The 19,952-nt window shown below is 45.0% G+C and overlaps 1 protein-coding gene across 4 annotated transcripts in view; it reads right to left on the bottom strand.

The window, feature by feature from the left end:
• Positions 1-19,952, bottom strand: part of LOC119655119 (calbindin-32) — a 356,244-nt gene that overhangs the window by 166,093 nt on the left and 170,199 nt on the right. For all 4 annotated transcript variants that reach the window (XM_038060846.1, XM_038060842.1, XM_038060844.1 and 1 more), the window contains exons 5-6: positions 15,978-16,309; positions 15,406-15,491 (exon numbers count right to left, since the gene is read on the bottom strand). In XM_038060846.1, coding sequence (XP_037916774.1) covers positions 15,406-15,491; positions 15,978-16,119 — 228 coding nt within the window. In that variant the 5' untranslated portion in view covers positions 16,120-16,309. The remainder of the gene's footprint in view (positions 1-15,405; positions 15,492-15,977; positions 16,310-19,952) is intronic.

Below are 19,952 nucleotides of genomic sequence, written 5' to 3' on the forward strand. Positions count from 1 at the left end.
GGCTGTGAAGGAAGGAACCATTCCTGATATCACTTTTGTGTCGGAGTCTTTGGCATCATCAGTGGACGGGTGACGAGTCCAAGAAAATTTCTCGGCAAGTGATCACCAGTACATCGCGTATAAGGTGGTTGACGCTACTTGCCGGCTAGTACCTACACGACGCTCCCCCTGCCTGTGGAATGTCGCGAGGGTGAACATCGGGAAGTTTGTCGGAGCTCTTGGAGCAGGCAGAGTCGCGCTGAAGGGCGCTCTGAGGGATGGTAGTGTCGCAGCTGACACCGTCGTAAATTCAGTGATGAACCTGATAACGACGGCCCCAGCTGCGATAAGCCTTCTATGTACTGGTAGACGGCAGAAATTGCCTACCTATGGAGGGAGTGGCATAAACTCCGCCGTTTGGCACAATGTTTGCACGCCAACGAGGAGGCATGCGCCCTAAAGGTACAGTATAGATCAGCAAAAAGGAGACTCCACAGCGCTATAAATAAAAGCAAAACTCGCGGCTGGGGGGACCTTGTCGACGAGGTGAATGAGGACCCGTGGGGACTCGGCTATAAGCTTGTCACGCGGATAATCGGGGATTTGCGGAGGCCCTGCATACTATGTACCGACCAGATGGACGGCATTGTACGGGCATTATTCCCCAGACATCCTGTACTGGTTGATGTCAATAGCGTGGAAAGCATCGAGGATTGCCCCCTTTTCACAATGAGAGAACTCGAAGAAGCGGTTCTTACTATGAAAAACAAGAAAGCGCCAGGTGCTGATGGCATCCCGGCGGAAGTCAGAATTGCTGCTTGAGGCGTTCAACGCTTGCTTGAAGGAGGGCATTTTTCCTTGTTGCTGGAAAGTAGCCAGACTCGCGCTGATCAGCAAGAGTAGAGGAGACCCGGAGTTCCCGTCTTCATACCGATCGCTCTGTATACTAGATATGGCCGGGAAAGTGCTCTAGAAGCTTACTTATCCCCAAGGCAGTACGGGTTCAGAACAGGGAGATCCACAGTGGGTGCTATTATGAGCGGTTGCAGATGTGGTTCATCGAGCCGAGGCACACAGCCGCCGATCTCGATGGATAGTGCTCCTCCTAACGCTTGATGTCAGAAATGCCTTCAATTCCGTAAGATGGACAGATATGCCTGGTATATCAGAAAATTTGTTCCACGTGCCAAGCTATCTCTTGCGGATATTGAGGGAATATCTGAAGAACCGCTCCCTGCTCTATGAGACTCCAGATGGGCAGATGAGGATGGAAATCACCTCGGGAGTAGCACAGAGATCTATCTTAGGGCCTTACCTCTGGAACGCTGCCTATGATAGTCCACTGAGACTCGATATGTCCGAAGAGTTGCGCCTGGTCGATTATGGAGACGACGTTGTGGCACTTGTTGCCGGAAAAAACGGAAGTAGTCATCTTGGCCCGAAGGAGAATCCCGACTCTGCGTCCCATATCGATCGGTGAGTTTCTTTAATGCTCGACTCGAAGATAAGCTTCTTTCAGCAAATCAAAGCAGCAGCGGACAGGGCTGCAGCTGGAGTCACGGCCTTGAGTCGGTTAATGGCGAATGTTGAATCTTATAGCATCTACTAGGAGACGTCTCTTTATGGGAGCAACGTAGCCGGTTCTGCTCCAAGGCGCGGAGGTATGGGCTGATGCGCTTGTTAAGGAGCGGCGTCATAAGCCCCTTGTTCAAGTGCAGAGGCGGGAGATTTGCGAGTGGCGTATGCTTATTCCACTATCTGCGAACAGGCCGTGATGGTGATCCCGGGAGTGATTCCCGTTGCCTTCCTTGCCAAGGAGCGCAAAGCTATCTACCGCCGTAAGTGCAAGAACTTAAGAGAGGTGGTTGGCCGTGAATAACGTCAATGCACCCTTACTGAGTGGCAACTTTCTTGGCAAAATGAGCCAAGGGGCAGATGGGCTGCGCAGCTCATTGACAATTTAGATCCGTGGTTGAACCGAACGCATGGTGAGATTGATTTCTTCCTTATCCAACTTCTAAGTGGGCATCGAGGTTTTCAGTCTTACCTGCACAGGACCGGAAAACGCTGAATACACCTTTTTTCTTGTGAGAGGTGGGACGGCTTTCGTCAGCAGCTTTATGCAGACACAGGGGAGCTCCCTCCAGAAAGCATTGTCAGAGAGATGCTGAAGTGGTAGCTGGAATCGTGTTGTGCATTATGTTCGGAGTCTTCTTATTGCGAAGAAGATTAAACTCGACTGGCCGAGGGATCGGATGGTAAGGGGTACTCTGAACTAATAACTCCCTTTCTCCCCTCCCCTCCCGTTGGTGAAAGGGATTCCCTGACTTGAAGGCTCCACAATAGTGACACCGTCTTTCCTTGCTCTCTAACCACCTTGGGAGGACCTGTGGAGGAGCTTCCGAACGACAGTAATATAGCATATAACAGCATGGAGGGTCCTCAACTTAATGTCGGTAATGTAGGACCTCCATATCATCTCTAGGACAAAACAGCTAATGTGATTTAAGCACTCTGCTCCAATGATATCAGTTTTGACAGGCGCCACGGTCGTCAGAAAAAAATGCTAACCAGATATAAAAGAAATTGTTCGACACGTGTCTTAGCAGTTCCTTCATTAATAGCGACCTTCATTTTTAATTTAACTGAATTAATTGTTCCAGGGAACCGTGGTGTTTGTATTAAATATGACATACTACGGAAATCCATTTTTCCTATATTTCAACTCGATTCCAGCTCAACGAATGCCACACAATTCAACGATTTATTACAGCACAGCACTGAAAACCTTACCTAGTCCGCACCTGCTACCCGTCCCAAACCTAAATTTTCCCACCATAAATCATGCAATCTCAAATGTGGCCTTAAACACAGTTTACAGTTCAATTTGAAGGATATATAAGTTTAAATTAAAGTCTGTAATAGCCCAATTCACTCAGTCATTAATTTCCTGTATTTCCTCCTGGAAAATATCTTTTCCATGGTTAACCTAACGTTTAGGACCTAACTGCGGAGTTTAATCAAAGTTTTGCCGAAAGCTTTCATCCCTGAAAGGAGTTTAACCCTTCGTTATGTACATATCCTTAGAATCCTATTTCCTTTTACCTTATTCGCTGAAATGAACCCAATTTACACTATCCACTTTCCATAGGTAACTGGCAAGGATTTAAAAATGAAGCAAAAAAGGCTCGACGTATTCAAATGAAGAAAATGTGTTCAGTGAATTTTTACGTTAGGTTTCTGCGTTCTGTTTCGTCCTTGCTTTGCAGTGTGAAGAAGAACTTTTCCTTTGAAACTTTCGAAAGTTTTCCCTTTCGTTTTCGCCCTCATTTTGGAGCTACCTTGAAAATATATTCATAATCCGAAGAGGTTTAATGTGTTATATAAAGACTGTTGACGTTGCTCACGAGTATTCTTGCAATTGTTTTAGGTTTACTTAGGGATCCTTTGAAACGAGTTAACGTAAAGTTGTTGCTTCATTCCGGGATAATTCTTGTTCAAATGTCTTAATAGACATTGAATTTTTAATATTTATTTGATCAAGTTGGGTTACCGGAAGCCCTTGTAAGTAACTTTCTAAATAGAAGTTCATACCTCCGCGGATTCTACTTAGAAATTTAACCAACAAGGGATGTTTTGCTTTTGGTGTCGGGCTAGCCTTTCCGGACTACTCGTCAGACCAAGACATGGACTCCATTTTAAAAATAAAAAAAACCGACAATAGAAGAGTAGGTGGTGATGCCAGGCGCATCATCGGAGGACGAGCTGCTGGCATCCAGCCAGGAGACAGCAGCTGTCGAGAACAGTACACTCGGTGCCAGCCGTAGCACCGCTGTGCTGAAACCAGCCGCTGGGACCTCCCTGAGCGAGACGAAAACTGCGCAGTAGCAGTCAGCCGACGGGCCATGAACTGTGAAACCCTTCAGTGACATGGCCAGGAGCCACTTACGTGCGGCGCTGGTGGATGGTAATTCCGCTAGCAGCAAACAAGCGCCGGTGGTGTTGAGGCCAGGTAGTCGGAGATGGTCATTGAGCGTCTCCTGGACACCGAAGGCAACACACCAGTTTCATCCCCTGCTTTGATTCCTCTCAGGTGGTCTGTGGGTTCCACCATATAGCTTGCAAGGACCAATTCTCCAGGGGCTTTCTCGGTTCGTGCGTCGGCAAGATCAGCGACGCCTGGGACGGCGTAAAGCTCAATGTCATCCCTTACCACGAGATTCCCAGGAAACCAGTTGCTCGCATCAGGTTGTCGAAGATCCGCATGTATAAGGACAAACTCGTCCAATCGCTGCACCTTTAAAACCCTAGGATTCTCATGGACGACTGGGACTTATCAAGGAGGAGGAACCCCAGACAAACCGTCAACCTTTTCTACTCCGTACAAATGAAGAGTGCCTGCAGCCACTGGAAAAGGTCGACTATAAAGTGCGGTTCTGAGTCAGGAACACAAAGGTGAAAGTGTTCCGCTCTGCAAAATCAGACGACGACCTAGATCCAATCGACGCCGCTAACGAGGAGTTGCAGGTGATGACGATCTACGTTCCGACGGGAACTGACGCGCAAGCAGATCATGCGGAGGTTAACGCAGATAAATCTGCAGCACTCGAAGTGAGCCTCGGCTAATCTGCTTGTTTTCTTCCTAGAGGAAGACATCGACATCGCACTAATACAGGAGCCCTGGGTCGGAGGCGACCGAACCATCAAAGGGCTCCAAAGCAAATACTTTAATTTACAGCACAGGAGACGCTGATCAGGACAGAGCTGGAGCATCTATTCTCGCGAGGAAGAGTCTGCACGCTTTTCTGTGTCCGGACCAGAGTTCCAGCGAGCTAGGTGTGGTCAAGCTGGAGCAGGGGGGGCAGAGAAATTATATATTTCCTCGGCGCCAGAAGAACTATAAAGATCTGGCAAAAAGAATCAGGACAGTCAGGTAAACTGTCAAATTTTTAATATTATTTTTAGTCGAATATTTGCGGTATTCCATGTATTCTTTGTGCACAAACCTTCATATTGTTCTCATTATTCCAGCAATGCCGCCTGCTGTGCCGTTTAAAATAGTCCTGAAGGCTAAAGATGTTTTTAAGGTGATATTTCTGTGAACCGAACTTAATTTTCAAGCAATGCATGCGATATGTAACGCAGTTCCTCAAATTGGAATCATGTAGAGCTCCCCATTCTGGCTATAAATACCGTTCATATGCAACCATCAATATTTGACATAATTCCTCAGAAGGCCGTGTTGGCGCTAGTTGCTGCATTGCACCTATGCTGCAAGGTATTTGACAGGTGGTTTTAAAAGAATAATGTTATCTGATGTGCGTAGATGTCTCCAAATGAAGCTCTGTTATTAGTTCCGCCTTCGCCCGGAAACCTTCTGAGATGACAATGCCAACACCGAGATGAGTGTGTGGGCTACCAAAGTAGAGAAGTTTATAGCCATTTTTACCGCGTTTGCGTTCTATTGCGCAGCTTTTGGCACTAGACTATCGGGTTTCTTGCAGATCGCAGATATCAGTGCGCCTTTTCCGAAGGGCTCTTGCGAGTTCCTCGGTCTTTCCAATTAGGGTGTCGATACTTAGCGTGTAGGCGCGTGTTTGTTTTGCTCAGACTAATTTACTTACGTCTTGATGCCGTCCATGCGTCAAGAATCCTTTCCCGATAGGACCGAGGTCCGTTCTGCAGTGTCGACTGAGGTGGACGCCCCAGAATTTTTCTCTCGATCGCTGTTACTGTACTCTCGAAAAAATTTCAAACGGAAAACTACGCCCGCGTATAGCCAGGAGCTGACAGTCATGTTGATTAGAGAGCGGAAGCAGCAGTGAGTAAGCCATACTTTATGAAATGGGGACAATCCAAACAAAGACATCACATAAATCCACTGTCTCAGAACGGCCAGTGGCTGTTCCTGAAAGTTGTCATGCAGTTCAGTAAAGGTGGAGGTAAGATTTTTGGGAAGTTGTGTAATGCTCTGGAAAATTATTTTTCAAGCCGATAGGGATGGCGCGTCAATCTTTATGTTTTCTTTACGTTTAGGGTAGGTGACCGCGTTTATGCACAAGTGTTGGATTCCCACGACGTGAGACTACTAAATCAATATGTCCCCATCATCAGATTACATTGCTTCGGACCAGCTGTCTCGCTTTCCGCCTTAGGCCCAAAACTGATTAGAATGACGAATAAAGCATCGATGATAGCGGCTACCAAAGCTTTGAAAACAAACAAAGGACCATATATGAGACCACGCCTAGTATAGGGTCGAGCATTTCATATGTTACATTTGACGCTTTACCTTCAGATCCACTATGTTTTCTGTCTTAGATAGCCTTCAGATTAGAGGATACCTTTCACTTACAGGAGGAGTCGGGAGAAAGGAAAGTTGTGAGTTCAGAGAACCTCCTGCAAACCTGTAACTTTACCGGTCGAACTCAACCTCCTTCACGATAAGGAGACTCCGAACGTAATGTGCAACAACGCTTTCTCTGTCAGGGTAACTCAGTATCTCTCTGATAATGTTATCCGAATAAAGTTCCTCTAGGTCCGAATAAAATTACCAACGAATACTATTCCACATTCCTCAGAAAAAGACGGTGATCAGCGTCTTCACTATCCCCATACAAAAATAGGTGATCTTCTTTCCCAACTTCGAACAGGTAAGACTGAATACCTCCATATCCGCTTAGAAACTAGGTAAGGAAATAATCACTTTCAGCATGTTTTCGTTTCGACAACCGACTGATAACCTGCTCAGTCCTTTGATTTGCTTCCAAAAAAGAGTTGCAATGTATTCAACGAATCTTTGTTTTTCGTGAACAATGGATCCTCTCCATTGGTCTAGTAGATGCTTTCTCGTTTCTTGACAAGGAGAGGCATAAGGAACGCCATCAGCATCACAGCTACCTCTGAGGCCTCTCTGTACATACATGCAAGCAGTGATTACTACCTTCTTACTTCCTTTTTAATTGCATCAGCGCAAAACTGTGCGTAGTTATGCAGAATGAACTTCGCCACATTTATGAGAAGGTGTTCACTGTTACAGGTGAGACGCTCAACGTTTGCCATTATCTAACTTAAGGCGGCACTGCTGCCGAATTGTCCAATGCTTTGATTAGCTAGAGAAAGCTATTTTTGAGTCGAGCGTCAAACTAAGGTTCTTAACAGTTGGTTTTGATACCATAATCGTCCTACCGGCGATCAAAGGTAGTGTAGGTCAGAGGCCGAAACATGGATTGGTACCCACGATGGAGCATAAAACCTACGAAACGCTTGCTGAACCAACACCAGCAGCTCTACTACCAAACCCTCATAAACGTTCACCCTCCTACAGAGGACTCTAGAGGTTCGGAGAGCTTCACCGCTCTGCAGCAGCAAGGAAAGATGTCAGTTTTAGATATGCGTTGAATGCGTCGTGCAGTAGGTCCGCCGATGGAGAGGCCCCAGTTTATGTATCTCCCCCGATATACCGTCAAACCCCGGCGCCTCCTTATTGTTCATGGAGAGGACTGCCTCTTCCAGTTTTTCCATGGTGAATAGTATGGAATTCTCAATGTCAACATCAGCCTTAACGGAATGTGCAGAGAATAACGCTTATACAAAGTGGTCCATCTATTTGGCACTAAGTGAACAGGATTTTCGCGAAGCACCAATTCTTTTTTTTTCTAGGTTGTCCCGGAATGATATAACTCAGCACAGAAAAAGAAAAGTGTAGTGCCTCAGGGAGCTCTAGAGAAAACTGAAATACATCCTACTAATAGGTTTGACAGGGCTGAGTCTTTTCCTCGCCAATATGAAGCATATATGTATGTTAGTTAGTTGATTCAAGGGTATTACCAATGCTCTTAATCTGATTTACTTCTAAATTGCAGTAGAAGAAAAATTATTTCAATTAATTAAAGGAAAGCAGCAGTCATGCTTGAAATATATGAGTGGCTACGAAAAGTTCATTTACGATCCGCACAGCAATAGCAATAAGGAGATTACAATGGTTTCTTACTTTTTAGAAGTATGTTCACCATATTTCGTGCTAGAAATCGGAATTTAATTTAAAGTTAGCGTGCTTTGCTTTTAAAAATCAGATACCATAGGTTAGGACGTCCTTCATTTATTGGAAAAAATCATCATATAAATCAGCTGAATGTGCCGATTCGATATTGCAAGCGGAATTTGTTTTTTTCTGTGATTCTTGATTGTGGTCGTCTGTTTTTTGACAGGTGTTGTGTTGATGGAAACCTTAGGGTGAGAAAGATATCAGATATATCACTCAAGTAAAGTCGCTAGGTTTCAATTAATTCTATTTGTGAGCAGCCATTTAAGGCAGTTGCATATTAACATGGAGACGTAAATCTATCTAATTTCACTCAATTCCACTCTTTAATCTGGTATTTTTCTGGTATTTTTCTAGCTTCCTTTACTACAAGCTTTATTTCAAAAATAGATTCTAATGAGTGATGTAAAGTTTCCAACAGCGTTGGGAATAGATTCGATTCATAAGTAACGTTTGTAGATTTCAAAGGGAATTATCAGCAGTAAATGGTTACCAAGTATCATGAAAAGATTTTTGTAGAATCCCATCCATTGCATTGGGGGTTCGTAAAACCAAAGAGTTAATGCAGTTTTCATAAAAAAATACTGTGGAATAGCTTGGAGACTCTTAGCTAAACACTAACCAAGCTAAAAATATATTGAAAGACAATAACCTATTCTCAGTAACGATTCACATTTGAATTACTCTATCTCCATCCTCACCATTCACCCTCACTACCAATATGAAGTATGCTTTGTAATTTGCACGCCTTCCAAGACTAATATCCAGTCAAGTCTGAGTAGTAAATGAAGATTATCCTTTCTTGGGTTCAAAAGGGTATTTTCAAGCAATTTGATAATCCCCAAGTAATTTGTGGTTGAGATCATAGCTGTCGTCTTGGACTCGCCTGAAATACCCTTTCTCTTAAGGAATCGTTGATATTGGGAAGAAGCTCAGTCATCGAGAGCCGGATATGGCTTTGAATACAAATGATATAATTTTCAAGTAATGTGGAGAGGATTAGATAGATGAATGGTTGACAGAAGTGAACAAGGAGCAGGGCTATTTACTATTGTTCGGATTAGGGTGATTTGCTGTTGATCTACGATAAGTACTGACGAGAAATATGAATTCTGGCAAAGATTAATTGAAGGGAGTAGAGAAGGATTAAAAAATTTCTTAAAAAGTGGGCGAGAGTCAAATAGTTGAAAATTGCACTCACTAGGAGAGCTCTCAGAATCCTAGGATTTCCGAAGTAGTAACGTATCTGCAGAAACTGCAGGTGCAGCGATGGATAACTTTGCGGAGAGATCGTTGGGCCCAGCAGCTTTACTCCAGTGTATTAATGGCCGAGATAATTTATTTTCTACTTCGAGGAGCAGTCCGTACCCCATGTTACAGTGACTGGCCATTTCATCCACAACAGGCGAAACCTCACCTCCTTAGCAGCCCGCCATGGTGCATGAAGAATCGATCATCGCATCCCTCACAGGACCATCGAAAGATGCAACTTCTTTCGTGATGTGGTACACTTTTGAAATCCTCACGATTTGCGACAGCTGATGCTGTTCTAACCAGTGCAATAACAAATTTCCTTTCTGTTCCGCCTGGTTGTGAAGGAGCATGCGTGTTTTCCAGGATCCAATGATAAGCTGTTTTCGGTAATCAGGTTGTCCAGTAACAGAATAGGAAAAGGATGTTGGGGAGGGTTTAAAGGAATATCACATCCAGTGGCATTTGTTGACATTCAGTGTTACTTTGATGACCGGACAGCAGCGGGTCTAATTATCAAGGTGCAAGAGAGCACAGTCCAGCGTAGACGAAACATAGGCAAATAATTGAAGGCCGTCTTTGTAAAGCAAACACGGGCAGGTGAGGGTGGAGGCGAGGTCATTGACAAAAAGCAGGAAGGTAAGGGGCCAAGTATAGAGCCCTGGGGAAAGCCACAGAAAGAAGAGAAGCAACGAGGTGAGTACCGATGAAAAGACACTTTGCAGGAACAGTACGACAAATAGGAGGAAAGCCAGGGGTTCACTAAGGGAGGGATATTTAGTAATGATAGTTTGAAGAGGAGAATATTATGGTCAATGGTAGCAAAGGCTTTGGAGAAATTAATATAAATAGTATGTACCTACTGTTGTAAGTTAAAGCGTTTAGCAATGAAGTTGGTAAAAATCAGAAGATTTGAAACCGTAGATCTATGTTTCACGAAACCATGCTGCTCTTTGACAATGGGCTGACTGAGGTGTGCGGTCGAAAAGTTGTTGTTGTATCTTTCGAGGATTTTGGAGCAAGAGCAAGGGTCTCCGCTCTTGAGGATAGGGATGGTAAGGGCCCCTTCTTAGAGATGGGGAAAGTAGCATTCTTCTAGACTGTTCTTGTAGATTATACTCAAGGCGAAGGAAATGTGTTTTCTTCAGTTGAGAAGCAAGAGGCGCCCATCGGGGCGGGTCCGTCATTGGGGTCAAGATTACCAATGAGGAACTTAACCAAGGAAGACGTACGGAGAAGAATGGCTTGAAATTCGGAGTACTTTGCAGTTAGAAGAGGTGTAGAGGGTGGAGGGGTCGAGGGAGAAAAGACGCAAGAGAAGTAGGTGCAGAGAAGGCCACAGGATTGTTCTGGGGAGTTGTCAGAGGAGTCAGCAAAACTGATAGAAGAAGGGAGAGATCGAGTGGGATTACGAGTGTGAGACCAAAAGTGCGAGTGTGAGACCAAAAGGGTTTCAAGTTACAGCGGGCAAGGGGCTTCGACGTTCAATAATTACTTTTTATGCGCTTTTTTAACCATTGACGTCACAGTAGAAAGCATGGCCTTAAAGTAAGTAAGGTCGGCGTCATTCTTAGAAACCCGGAACTACTTTCGCAGTGCATGTTTCAGGCGAAGGTTATTAAGAATGTCCCTTGTGAACCAAGTTGGGTGCGAATGTAGGAAAGCAGGGGAAGAAGGGACATAACAGGAAAGGCTATCGGACAGGATATTGTAAAAGGTGCTTCGAACTTGATCACATGTTAAGTTGCTTAATATATGTACCCAGTTGAACGACACTAAAGCTGAGTTCGGACCGTAATAGTTGACTTTGCGGAAGTTGCACTTAGTAGATTTACGCTCGATTATGGAGTTTGAACTAGGGAGCTCCTCTTCAAATTAAAAAGCGGGGCGGTGGGCGTCAGTTTTGACATGTGGGGATGTGCACTTTTAGCCCGAGGTCGTTGGTATGGGTGGATGAATTGCCATATAAAGTAGCGACGGGAATTGGAGCTTTGTTGGCGATGGGAACGATGTCAAAAAGTGGAGTGGCGGTGTTTCAATTCGTGACCTGCTGAGGAGGCTGCGGATATTGTCCCATTGAAGGCGCGATGGAGCGAGACAGGATCGGAGGCACGGTGGATCGTAACTCGTCGCATAGGGGCCGCTGAATCAGGGATGTGCCAGTTGAAGGAACGCTGATGTAAGAAGGTATTGCAGATGAAATCAACTTGAGAGGCCTGGTGCACAGACCCTTGAGAAGATGTTGAGGCTACACTGTTAGCCACAGTAGGAAGCGCCTTTTTAGATGTCAAAGTTACGTCGAACGAATTCCTAAGCACCAGTGTTGTGATTCACGTTTTCGGTGGAATTCAGTGATTGTGCCGAATCGCTGGGCTTGGTTAAGTCATCCTGGGCATAAGAAGAAGTAGAAACGGCTGAAGATAAAGTTGATACCACCTGTAGAGGGATTCCATTCGACTGTGGTACCAATGAAGAAGCCTCAACGGCGCGCTGAATGACTGCCAAGGTTCATGATCAACGGCGCAACAACCGGTATCCGGTCTAGGCCTGCCTTAATAAGGAACTCCAGACATCCCGGTTTTGCGCCGAAGTCCACCAATTCTATATTCCTAAAAGTAGTCTGGCGCCCTGACCTACGCCATCGCTCCATCTTAGGCAGGGTCTGCCTCGTCTTCTTTTTCTACCATTGCCAAGGTTGTTGACTGTTTATTAAGCAGCTGTACCGCATCCGACAGCGTTGAGCCATGACAGGTGTTGCTTCGGACTGGATGATTCTCTGAAACGCCCTGAATGTAGTGTGGTACCGAAAAATCTAGAGCATGTTCACTGTCTAAAGTTCACGATGCATGCAGAGATTTTAAACCAAATGCTGGAACGGATTGTGAGCGCAGAGAACATAGTTGGGGAGGTGCTGAGATCTGAGAAGAACTGGCGCAATTTTAAGAATACAAGGTGATTCAGTTCGTTCCGAGCTCTCGAAGGGAACGGTCATTAAGAGCAGAAGCTGATTAAGAATCCAGAAGGAAGTATACGTTCTGGACAGTGGTGCCATTTACGTCCGAAAAGGTAACTATTATAAGAATATTGAACTAAACAATTTTTGTTACATTCCAGAGCTGCTGCGCACAATAGTAAGTACGGGTTTGGGGACAAGATGTCCGCCAAGAGGTGTAAGACGATACACCCCGAGGAGATGTCAAGGCAGCTCTTCAGAGCTGTAAGCATTGAACGCGACCCTCCTCGAAAAAATCGAGGGGCTAAAACAAGAAAAGGCCGCGATGGTCCAGCAGCTGGACTGTCAGCAAAAAATTATAAAGCAGCTAGAGGATCGCTTGGAGGATGCCAATCGCAACGTCGGAGCAGCAACAACGACAGTATCTGCAGCATGGAGAACGCGAACAACGACAACATCATCGTGAACAACGGCAACATCAACATGAACAACAACAACAAGAGCAACAACAGAAGGAGCAGCAACATTATCAAGATGGAGATGTGAGTCGTCATCCAAAAAGGGGAAGGCGACGAATTCAACTTCGTTCAGCGGAGGAAAAAGAAAAACAAAGAAAAGGTGAGTGTAAGTAGAACTAATGCCCCTCCGGCAAACCCTCAGGCACCCTCCCCCCAGGCTACTCGCCTAGAAAAGGCGAAAATTCATTGTTCCTCAATTCTTGAGGATACTAAAAGAGAAAGTGTTAAAAGCAATCCTAAAAAATATGAGGCCACATAAGACCTTCATTTTTGCTCAAAGCCTTGAAGATCATGCAGCGATCTTCAATCTTATTAAGGAAAAGGGACTGCATGCCACGACCAGTACCCAATCGGCTTTAAGGACTCAGTCCTTAGTCATCCGTGGTCTTCATAGAGAGACTGACCCGGTTAACATAATGCTCGAACTCAACGAAGAGTACCCGCACCTAAAGTTGAAAAGCGTGTCAAATCTAGTCATGCAAGCCGACAAACTTGCTCACAGCCTGAACCCGGCGCTTTTGATGAAGTCGCAATCGGGGCTGTTCAGGGCTACTTTCGAGCCAGAACAAGATCTAAATGAAGCATTTAAGGTGAAATATATCCTTCACCAGAAAATTTCGCTTGAGAAAGTCAAGCCGATTCAAGAAGTGCAGTGCTACAACTGCCAAAACTTCGGGCATATCAATTGCTCCATCGTGCACCAGTGCGTGAGGTGCGCGAAAACCCATGTGCGAGGGGAATGCCCAAATCCCACCGCAGACAAACCAGCTTGCTGCAATTGCGGCAAATGCGGTCACCCCGTCAACTACCGCGGATGCCCGGCATACAAGGACATGGTTGTCAGAAGGGAAGTTGGTAGGGGGAAAAAAAATGCCAAGACCATGAAAGCCAAACCGGCGACTCAGATGCCGCAACGTGCCACCGCACAAGAGTTGGTCGATTTCCTGAAAGCAGACTTCTTCTGTGTTTCAGACCAGGCACATCGTTAATTTTACCGGATATAACACTATCCGGGACGATATCAACAGCGGTACCGCCCTTTCAGTCAGAAAAGACTATGCATTTGAGAAAGTCTCCATCAAAAACCTGCAGACCTGTTCCGCGGTAGCGGCCTTACTAACGACAATAAACGCATCTTAATAGCTGCAGTCTACATAAAATGTAACTCTCCCTCTGAACAACTGGGCCAAGACTTACAAATCTTGAGCGATCTCCAGTAAAAATCTAAATACCTTATTTTTGGTGGGGACTTTAACTCACGGTACACTTCCTGGGGCGGTTTGGCAAAAAACCGAAATGGGGTTGCCCTCGGAAAATGGATCCATAATCAAAGTCCATTAAACCAGCTTGAGATGATCTTGCCAGACACATCCACAAGGCCTGCAAGTCAGTCCATACTTGACTATTTTCTAATGTCCGCAGACGGTACTCTCACACTGCAGGTGTTAACGTGCAAAACTTTACCAGGGATGTCCGATCACTTCGATCGAAACGGTGGCTTTGCAGGGCTGGAGCTCGAGGCATCGCGTTTTTCAAAGACATTTATATCTTCTGTACGGAGAAAAAAATATTTAATTGTGCATTTGTTTCCAGAATGAAATCAAGGAGGGTTGTCAGAAAATTTGCAAAATATAGTAAAATGCTATTATTCACTTTATTTGAACAGACCCCGCACCTCTCGTTAATTACTGAACTGAACCTAGAACAATTGCATTCGTTACAAGCGCTGTGGGTTGACAGGAGGAACTTTTCCCCCAAATTTTTTGTTATTAAGTAACACCGTTTCTGGAAAAGTGTGTATGACTGACAGGGCAGACAGACAGACAATGAACCGATTTTAATAAGGCTTTGTTTTCCACAAATCTTAAAAATGGACTTGATTCCATTAATTTGCCTTTGTTGATCCTTCAAACCCAAATTTAAAACTCTGAAAAGGACTTTTCAAATATTGAGTGAGTTACGTTTTCTTGGTGAAACTTCTGTAAAAGACCAGATTGATTGATACTTGGAAATTCCAGAAGCAATAATCATCTTTTGGCCAACTTTTACCAAACAACTTTTTATTCTTGGTACCTATAATAAATGCATAGGAATCCTGTAAGGAATTGTTCACCAATTGCTCTCATTTTTCAAAGGAAAAAGTGCTAAAAGCTAGTTTAGAGTTTGAAGTAGCAAAGTTAGGCTACTTTGCCATTGAAGTTTCGTCCTTTAATAACTTCTCCTTGTTAAGGTGTATTTGCACAACGGGCACAAAAGTAGATTATGTAACTTTTCCTCTTTAAAATTACCAATTGCCCCAGAACCAAAGAGGATAAACTTTTGTTGATATTGTCTCTGATTTTGCTTACACTTTCCTCTCCGTACAAAGTTTAATAACAATGGCGACAGTAATAAATTATCTCATATTTCAATAATGCACTTCCAAGGGTAGTTTTATTGTCATTCCTGAAAGCAATATCTTGACAGAAGCTAGACGAGCAAACAGACAGTTCCGTTTGATTCGTACACGAGATTCTACTCTGTCTCAGCAAATTCATCAGAACTGAATAATGCATTCATGTGAGTTTAATATGTTCCTGAATGCATCCCTTCGTGCAAGGAAGGGTTGATAGGAGCACGAAAAGATGACGATTCGGAAATTCATATGCATAAGGACTTACCTCAGGACTAATATCGGTTGCGTTTGCACTCGAAACGAATTCTCTCAGAAATCCATCCAGCTCTGTGCCTTCGATGTATCCATTTCCTGTAGGGAACAATGAAAGGAGAAAGGAAAAGGATGAGATCCTGCAGATTCCAAGTTACAATGTGGAAAGGGTGAAATATGAGCAAATCATGCGTAAATAAAGTTTTAATTCAATTCGATCCATGGTTTGCAATGGAAGGGAAAAGTTCTTTTCCAACAAAAGTTTGAGTTCAATTTAATATTTTTTTCCAATTATACCCGGAAAACCTGCATAACTTCCACGGAGAGAAAATTTGATTGAATTTATTTTGAAGCTGGTCCACCAGTTTGGCGGTAACAGATTTTGGCCAATACCCTTCTGACTTGCATGCAAAAGTTAATGGAGGATGAAGTGGAGCAAAAAACATCCAATTTGCATTTGTCTAATTGAAAATTGTTTCATTCCCTAATGGATTCGTTTTCCATTCATTTTCGTCCTGACAGAACACAAGGAAACTTTTTAAATCTTTTTTGAAAAAAAAAAGATAAATTCAAACTTTATCTCACCGTCCTTGTCGTAATGACTCCACACGTCCATGAATTGATTTGCTGATAATTTTTTCAATTCTCGAGATTCAGGATCACGATATTGTCGCATGAAATTCTGAGCTTTTTCAATTTGTACTCGCTTTGCGGCTGCACTATCCATTTTGCTTCTTTCAACGGCTGTCCCTGCACTTACTGGAAGGATATGTTTATCGAGAACGTTGAACCGTTTATCGAAGAGAGAGTGGGTTTGACAACGTTGTCGTCGTTGTCGACAGGACACGTTCTATGCAGGACAACTTGTTGATGGATTCAGGTTGTACGATATTGCACACTTGGTTGATGGAAATGGTCTGAAATTGAAGAAGGACGTACAAATATTTGATTAAAAATTTCGAGAAGGGTTGATTTAGGTTTGGTGGTTTTGAATTGAATTTCTAGAAAATTGAAAGTAGAAAGATATTTGGTTGAGGATGTGATAGGCACCTGTATGTCTAGTGATTGATGATATTATTTCCCGTCCGGAAATTAAAGATACTTAGAAAATGTCACGATGGGATCATTTTTTTGTACCCTACTTACAACGGAGGATACCGTATGCTTAACCTTCCTGTTGGTTACCAGATCCCGGTCGCGATGTATGCAAATTATTTACGATTTACGAAAACTGAAATTAACATAATGGTAGAATTGAAAATTGGAAAAGTTCCTTCAGGCTAATCCATTTCTCCGCAACTTCGTTAATCCATGCATGTTCCGTGCAAACCATCATAATCCTGTACGCATTTGCATCCGCCAAAATTGCCCAAAAGCTCTCTCGTACGGATCTTGTTACAGGAGGGACGAATCTTCGTCGACTTTCCATAGGTAGTGAGCCTTCACTGTTAAGAAGTGTGAGTAGATTCCAACCTTCACAGTCGTGACTTTTAGACTGTCCAGAGCGTCGCGCAATGCCCCACCAGCCTGCAGAGTGTCGCCGCTGAGTACAAAGCCTTTATTACGACCTCCCTTACTGTCACAGTAACTATGTTACGCCATCGACAGGATTCCAATTTTGACAATAATTAAAAATGGAATACACTGGCGAATACAGGAATACTATACGACTCAGCTCCACTGCACTGGTTAAGTGAATGCATTTACCCATAGAGTGTTGGACTTCCGGTTCAGTACGTCGTCGTACTACCAACTAAACACTTTTCCATCGTCAGAGAGCTAGCCTGGAACCGTTTGCCACATTACTTCGGGCTAGCCCCCGAACTCTCCCGCGAGCCTTCAAGTCAGGAAATTCCTTTCACCAACGGGAGGGGAGAGGAAGAAGGGAACTGTCAGTTCAAGGAACCCACTGTCATTCGGCTCCTCCACCGATCGAGCTCTATCTTCTTAGCAACGAGAAGGATCCGAACGTACTCACGTCAGCGCTCCTCAGCATCTCCTCGTCGATGTTGTCTGGAGAGAGATCCCGTGTGTTTAAATAGAGCTGCTGACGAATCCCATCTCACCTTCCACAAGAAAAAAAAGTGTCTTGAGCGTCGTCCACAACTCCATTGCAAAACACATAATTCGGAGATCGTGCCTTTCCAATCTTGTGCAGGTAAGACTGAAAACCTCTATACCCCTTTAAGAACTGGGTAAAGGAGTAGTCAGTCTCAATATGCTTTCGATTCAGCCACGCAGTCCACCTACTTCAAGTTTCATTTTGCCAAGAGGGTTGCCACTCAGCTCGGGTGCGTAGCCGTTCTTCACGAGCAACCACCTCTTTTGGCTCATCTCCCTTATGCTTGCATATGGCTTGACGCTCCTTAGCAAGAAGGGCAACGGGGATCACTCCCACGTTCACCATCACGGCCGGTTCGGAGACAGTGTGGTACGCAGGCGCCACCCGCAAAGCTCTCCGTCTCTGTACTTGCACGAGACGCTTACGATAGAGCAGGACAGACTGCGTTGAACTCAGCAGGAGACGTCACCTGCCTGACGTAGGACCCCAATATCTGCCATAAGTCGCAGAAACTCTAGCTACAGCCTTGTCCGGAGCTGCTTTGATTTGCTCAAAAAAGGTCATCTTTGAGTCAAGAGTCAGCCCGAGGTACTTTACCGCTGGTTTTGAATCGATTATCGACTCGCCGAACGATATGGGACGCAGGGTCTCTTTTTAGTCAAGATGACTACTTCGGATTTTTTCCAGTGCAAGGTTCAAACCATGACCATGACCCGTCGCATCAATATGCCGAGTCTGCTTTGCACCTGTTCGACTGTGCTTCCAGCAACAAGCGCCGCGATATCATCTGCATAACCGATCAGGCGCGTCTCTTCTGGCATGTCGAGTTTAGAAGACTCTCATAGATAGCGGTGCAGCGGTGCAGCCCTAGGATAGATCCTTGTGCTATCCCCGACGTGACCTAGATCCTCCTTTGACCCTCTAGCGTATCATAGAGCAGGGAGCGGTTCCTCAGATAGTCTCTCAAAACACATAAGAGATGGAAAGTATTGTCTAGCGTGCCTAGAATGTCTTTCCATCTTACGGAATTAAAAGCGTTTCTGACGTCAAGCGGTACGAGGAGCACCACCCGTCGAGTTCGACGCTATGTGTCTCCGCTCGTCGAACGGCATCCACGATTTGCATGACAGCATCAACTGTGGATCTCCCATGTATAAAACCGAATTGCCGGGGAGATAAATCTCCGGCAGCGCGTATCGCTTCAGTGAGTCTACTTCTGATAAGCTTTCCTCAGACAGTCCTCCCCGCTCTCCGTGCCGACGTCATCATCCTATACGGGGTACGCAGGGAATAGTGCCCGTACAATGCGGTCCATCTGCTCGGTTTTAATTGGACACGATTTTCGCAGAACCCCGATTTTTCGGGTTTCCAGTTTGTAACCGAGTCCCCACGGGTCCCCATTCCACACACCGAAAGAGCACCGAGAGGGCGCACACCGAGAGTTTGTGTCAACCACTTTGCAAGCAATGTATTGATGGTCACTTTCCGAGAAGTTTTCCAGAATTCACCACCCGTCCACCAGCGACACCAGTGATTCCGACGCGAAGGTTACGTCTGGTATCCCTCCCCTCGCAGCCTGGGCGCTGGAACGTTGGGGTGGATCCGGTGTTCAGAATTCGTTTCCCGTTGGAATCTGTGTGAGGCGTGCTCCATTCAAGTACCCTGGAATTGAAGTCACCCCCGATTAGAATCCGCCCATCTGTGCCTAAGATAGCGCCTTCCAAAGCAACAAGTCTGCGTCGAAAGTCTGCCATCGTCTCATTTGGCGTAAGATAGACATTAAAAACCGTTATCCCTGAACACCGAATCCAGACAAAGTCGTCTCTTCGTACTTGGGTAAGAACCCTATGGAGGGTGCCGTTCCAAACCCAGATGGCAGCGATACCTGATATGTCAGGGTGCTATGAAAATGGGTCCTTGTTCTGGTACTGCTCACTGATGAGTACTGAATCAGCTTCGGTCTCCGTAGCGAACTGCGCTAGCAACTCGTGAGCGATTGTACTCCGGTGCATATTGATTTGTAGGACTCGAATCATGTTGACCGCTTCCTAGCTCTTTCCAATTCTGCTCTGAAAACTGGACACCGTCCCGAGCTCGCAGTGTGCGCAATATTCTCATCAGACTTGCCACGGTCCCTGCACAGAACGCAGCTTTCCTTTTCAGGAAGGGTTCGCTTTACACAGGTTGCAGATGTGTGCCCATAATCCAAACATTTGAACCATTTAATTGGGGCGGCCCGGATTTTTATCTTACACTCTACTCAACGAATTCTGATTTTCCCGCTGTTTAGAAGCTTCCTCGCGTATTGCCCGGGGACTTCCACCACAGCGAGTTTTTGGCCACGGGAGTTCGCAGAAATGGTACCAATCTGGACATTGGTTACCTCCGGATATTCGCGTTTAATGGCCTCTTCCATCTCATTCTTTTCTGTAACGTCTCGGATTTGTGGAAAATACGTGGGTCACAGGCTGGAAATCAAAGCTTTCTCTGCCAGAAGC

This window comes from Hermetia illucens, chromosome 4, assembly GCF_905115235.1.
Source record: "Hermetia illucens chromosome 4, iHerIll2.2.curated.20191125, whole genome shotgun sequence".
NCBI classification, from domain to species: Eukaryota; Metazoa; Arthropoda; class Insecta; order Diptera; family Stratiomyidae; genus Hermetia; species Hermetia illucens.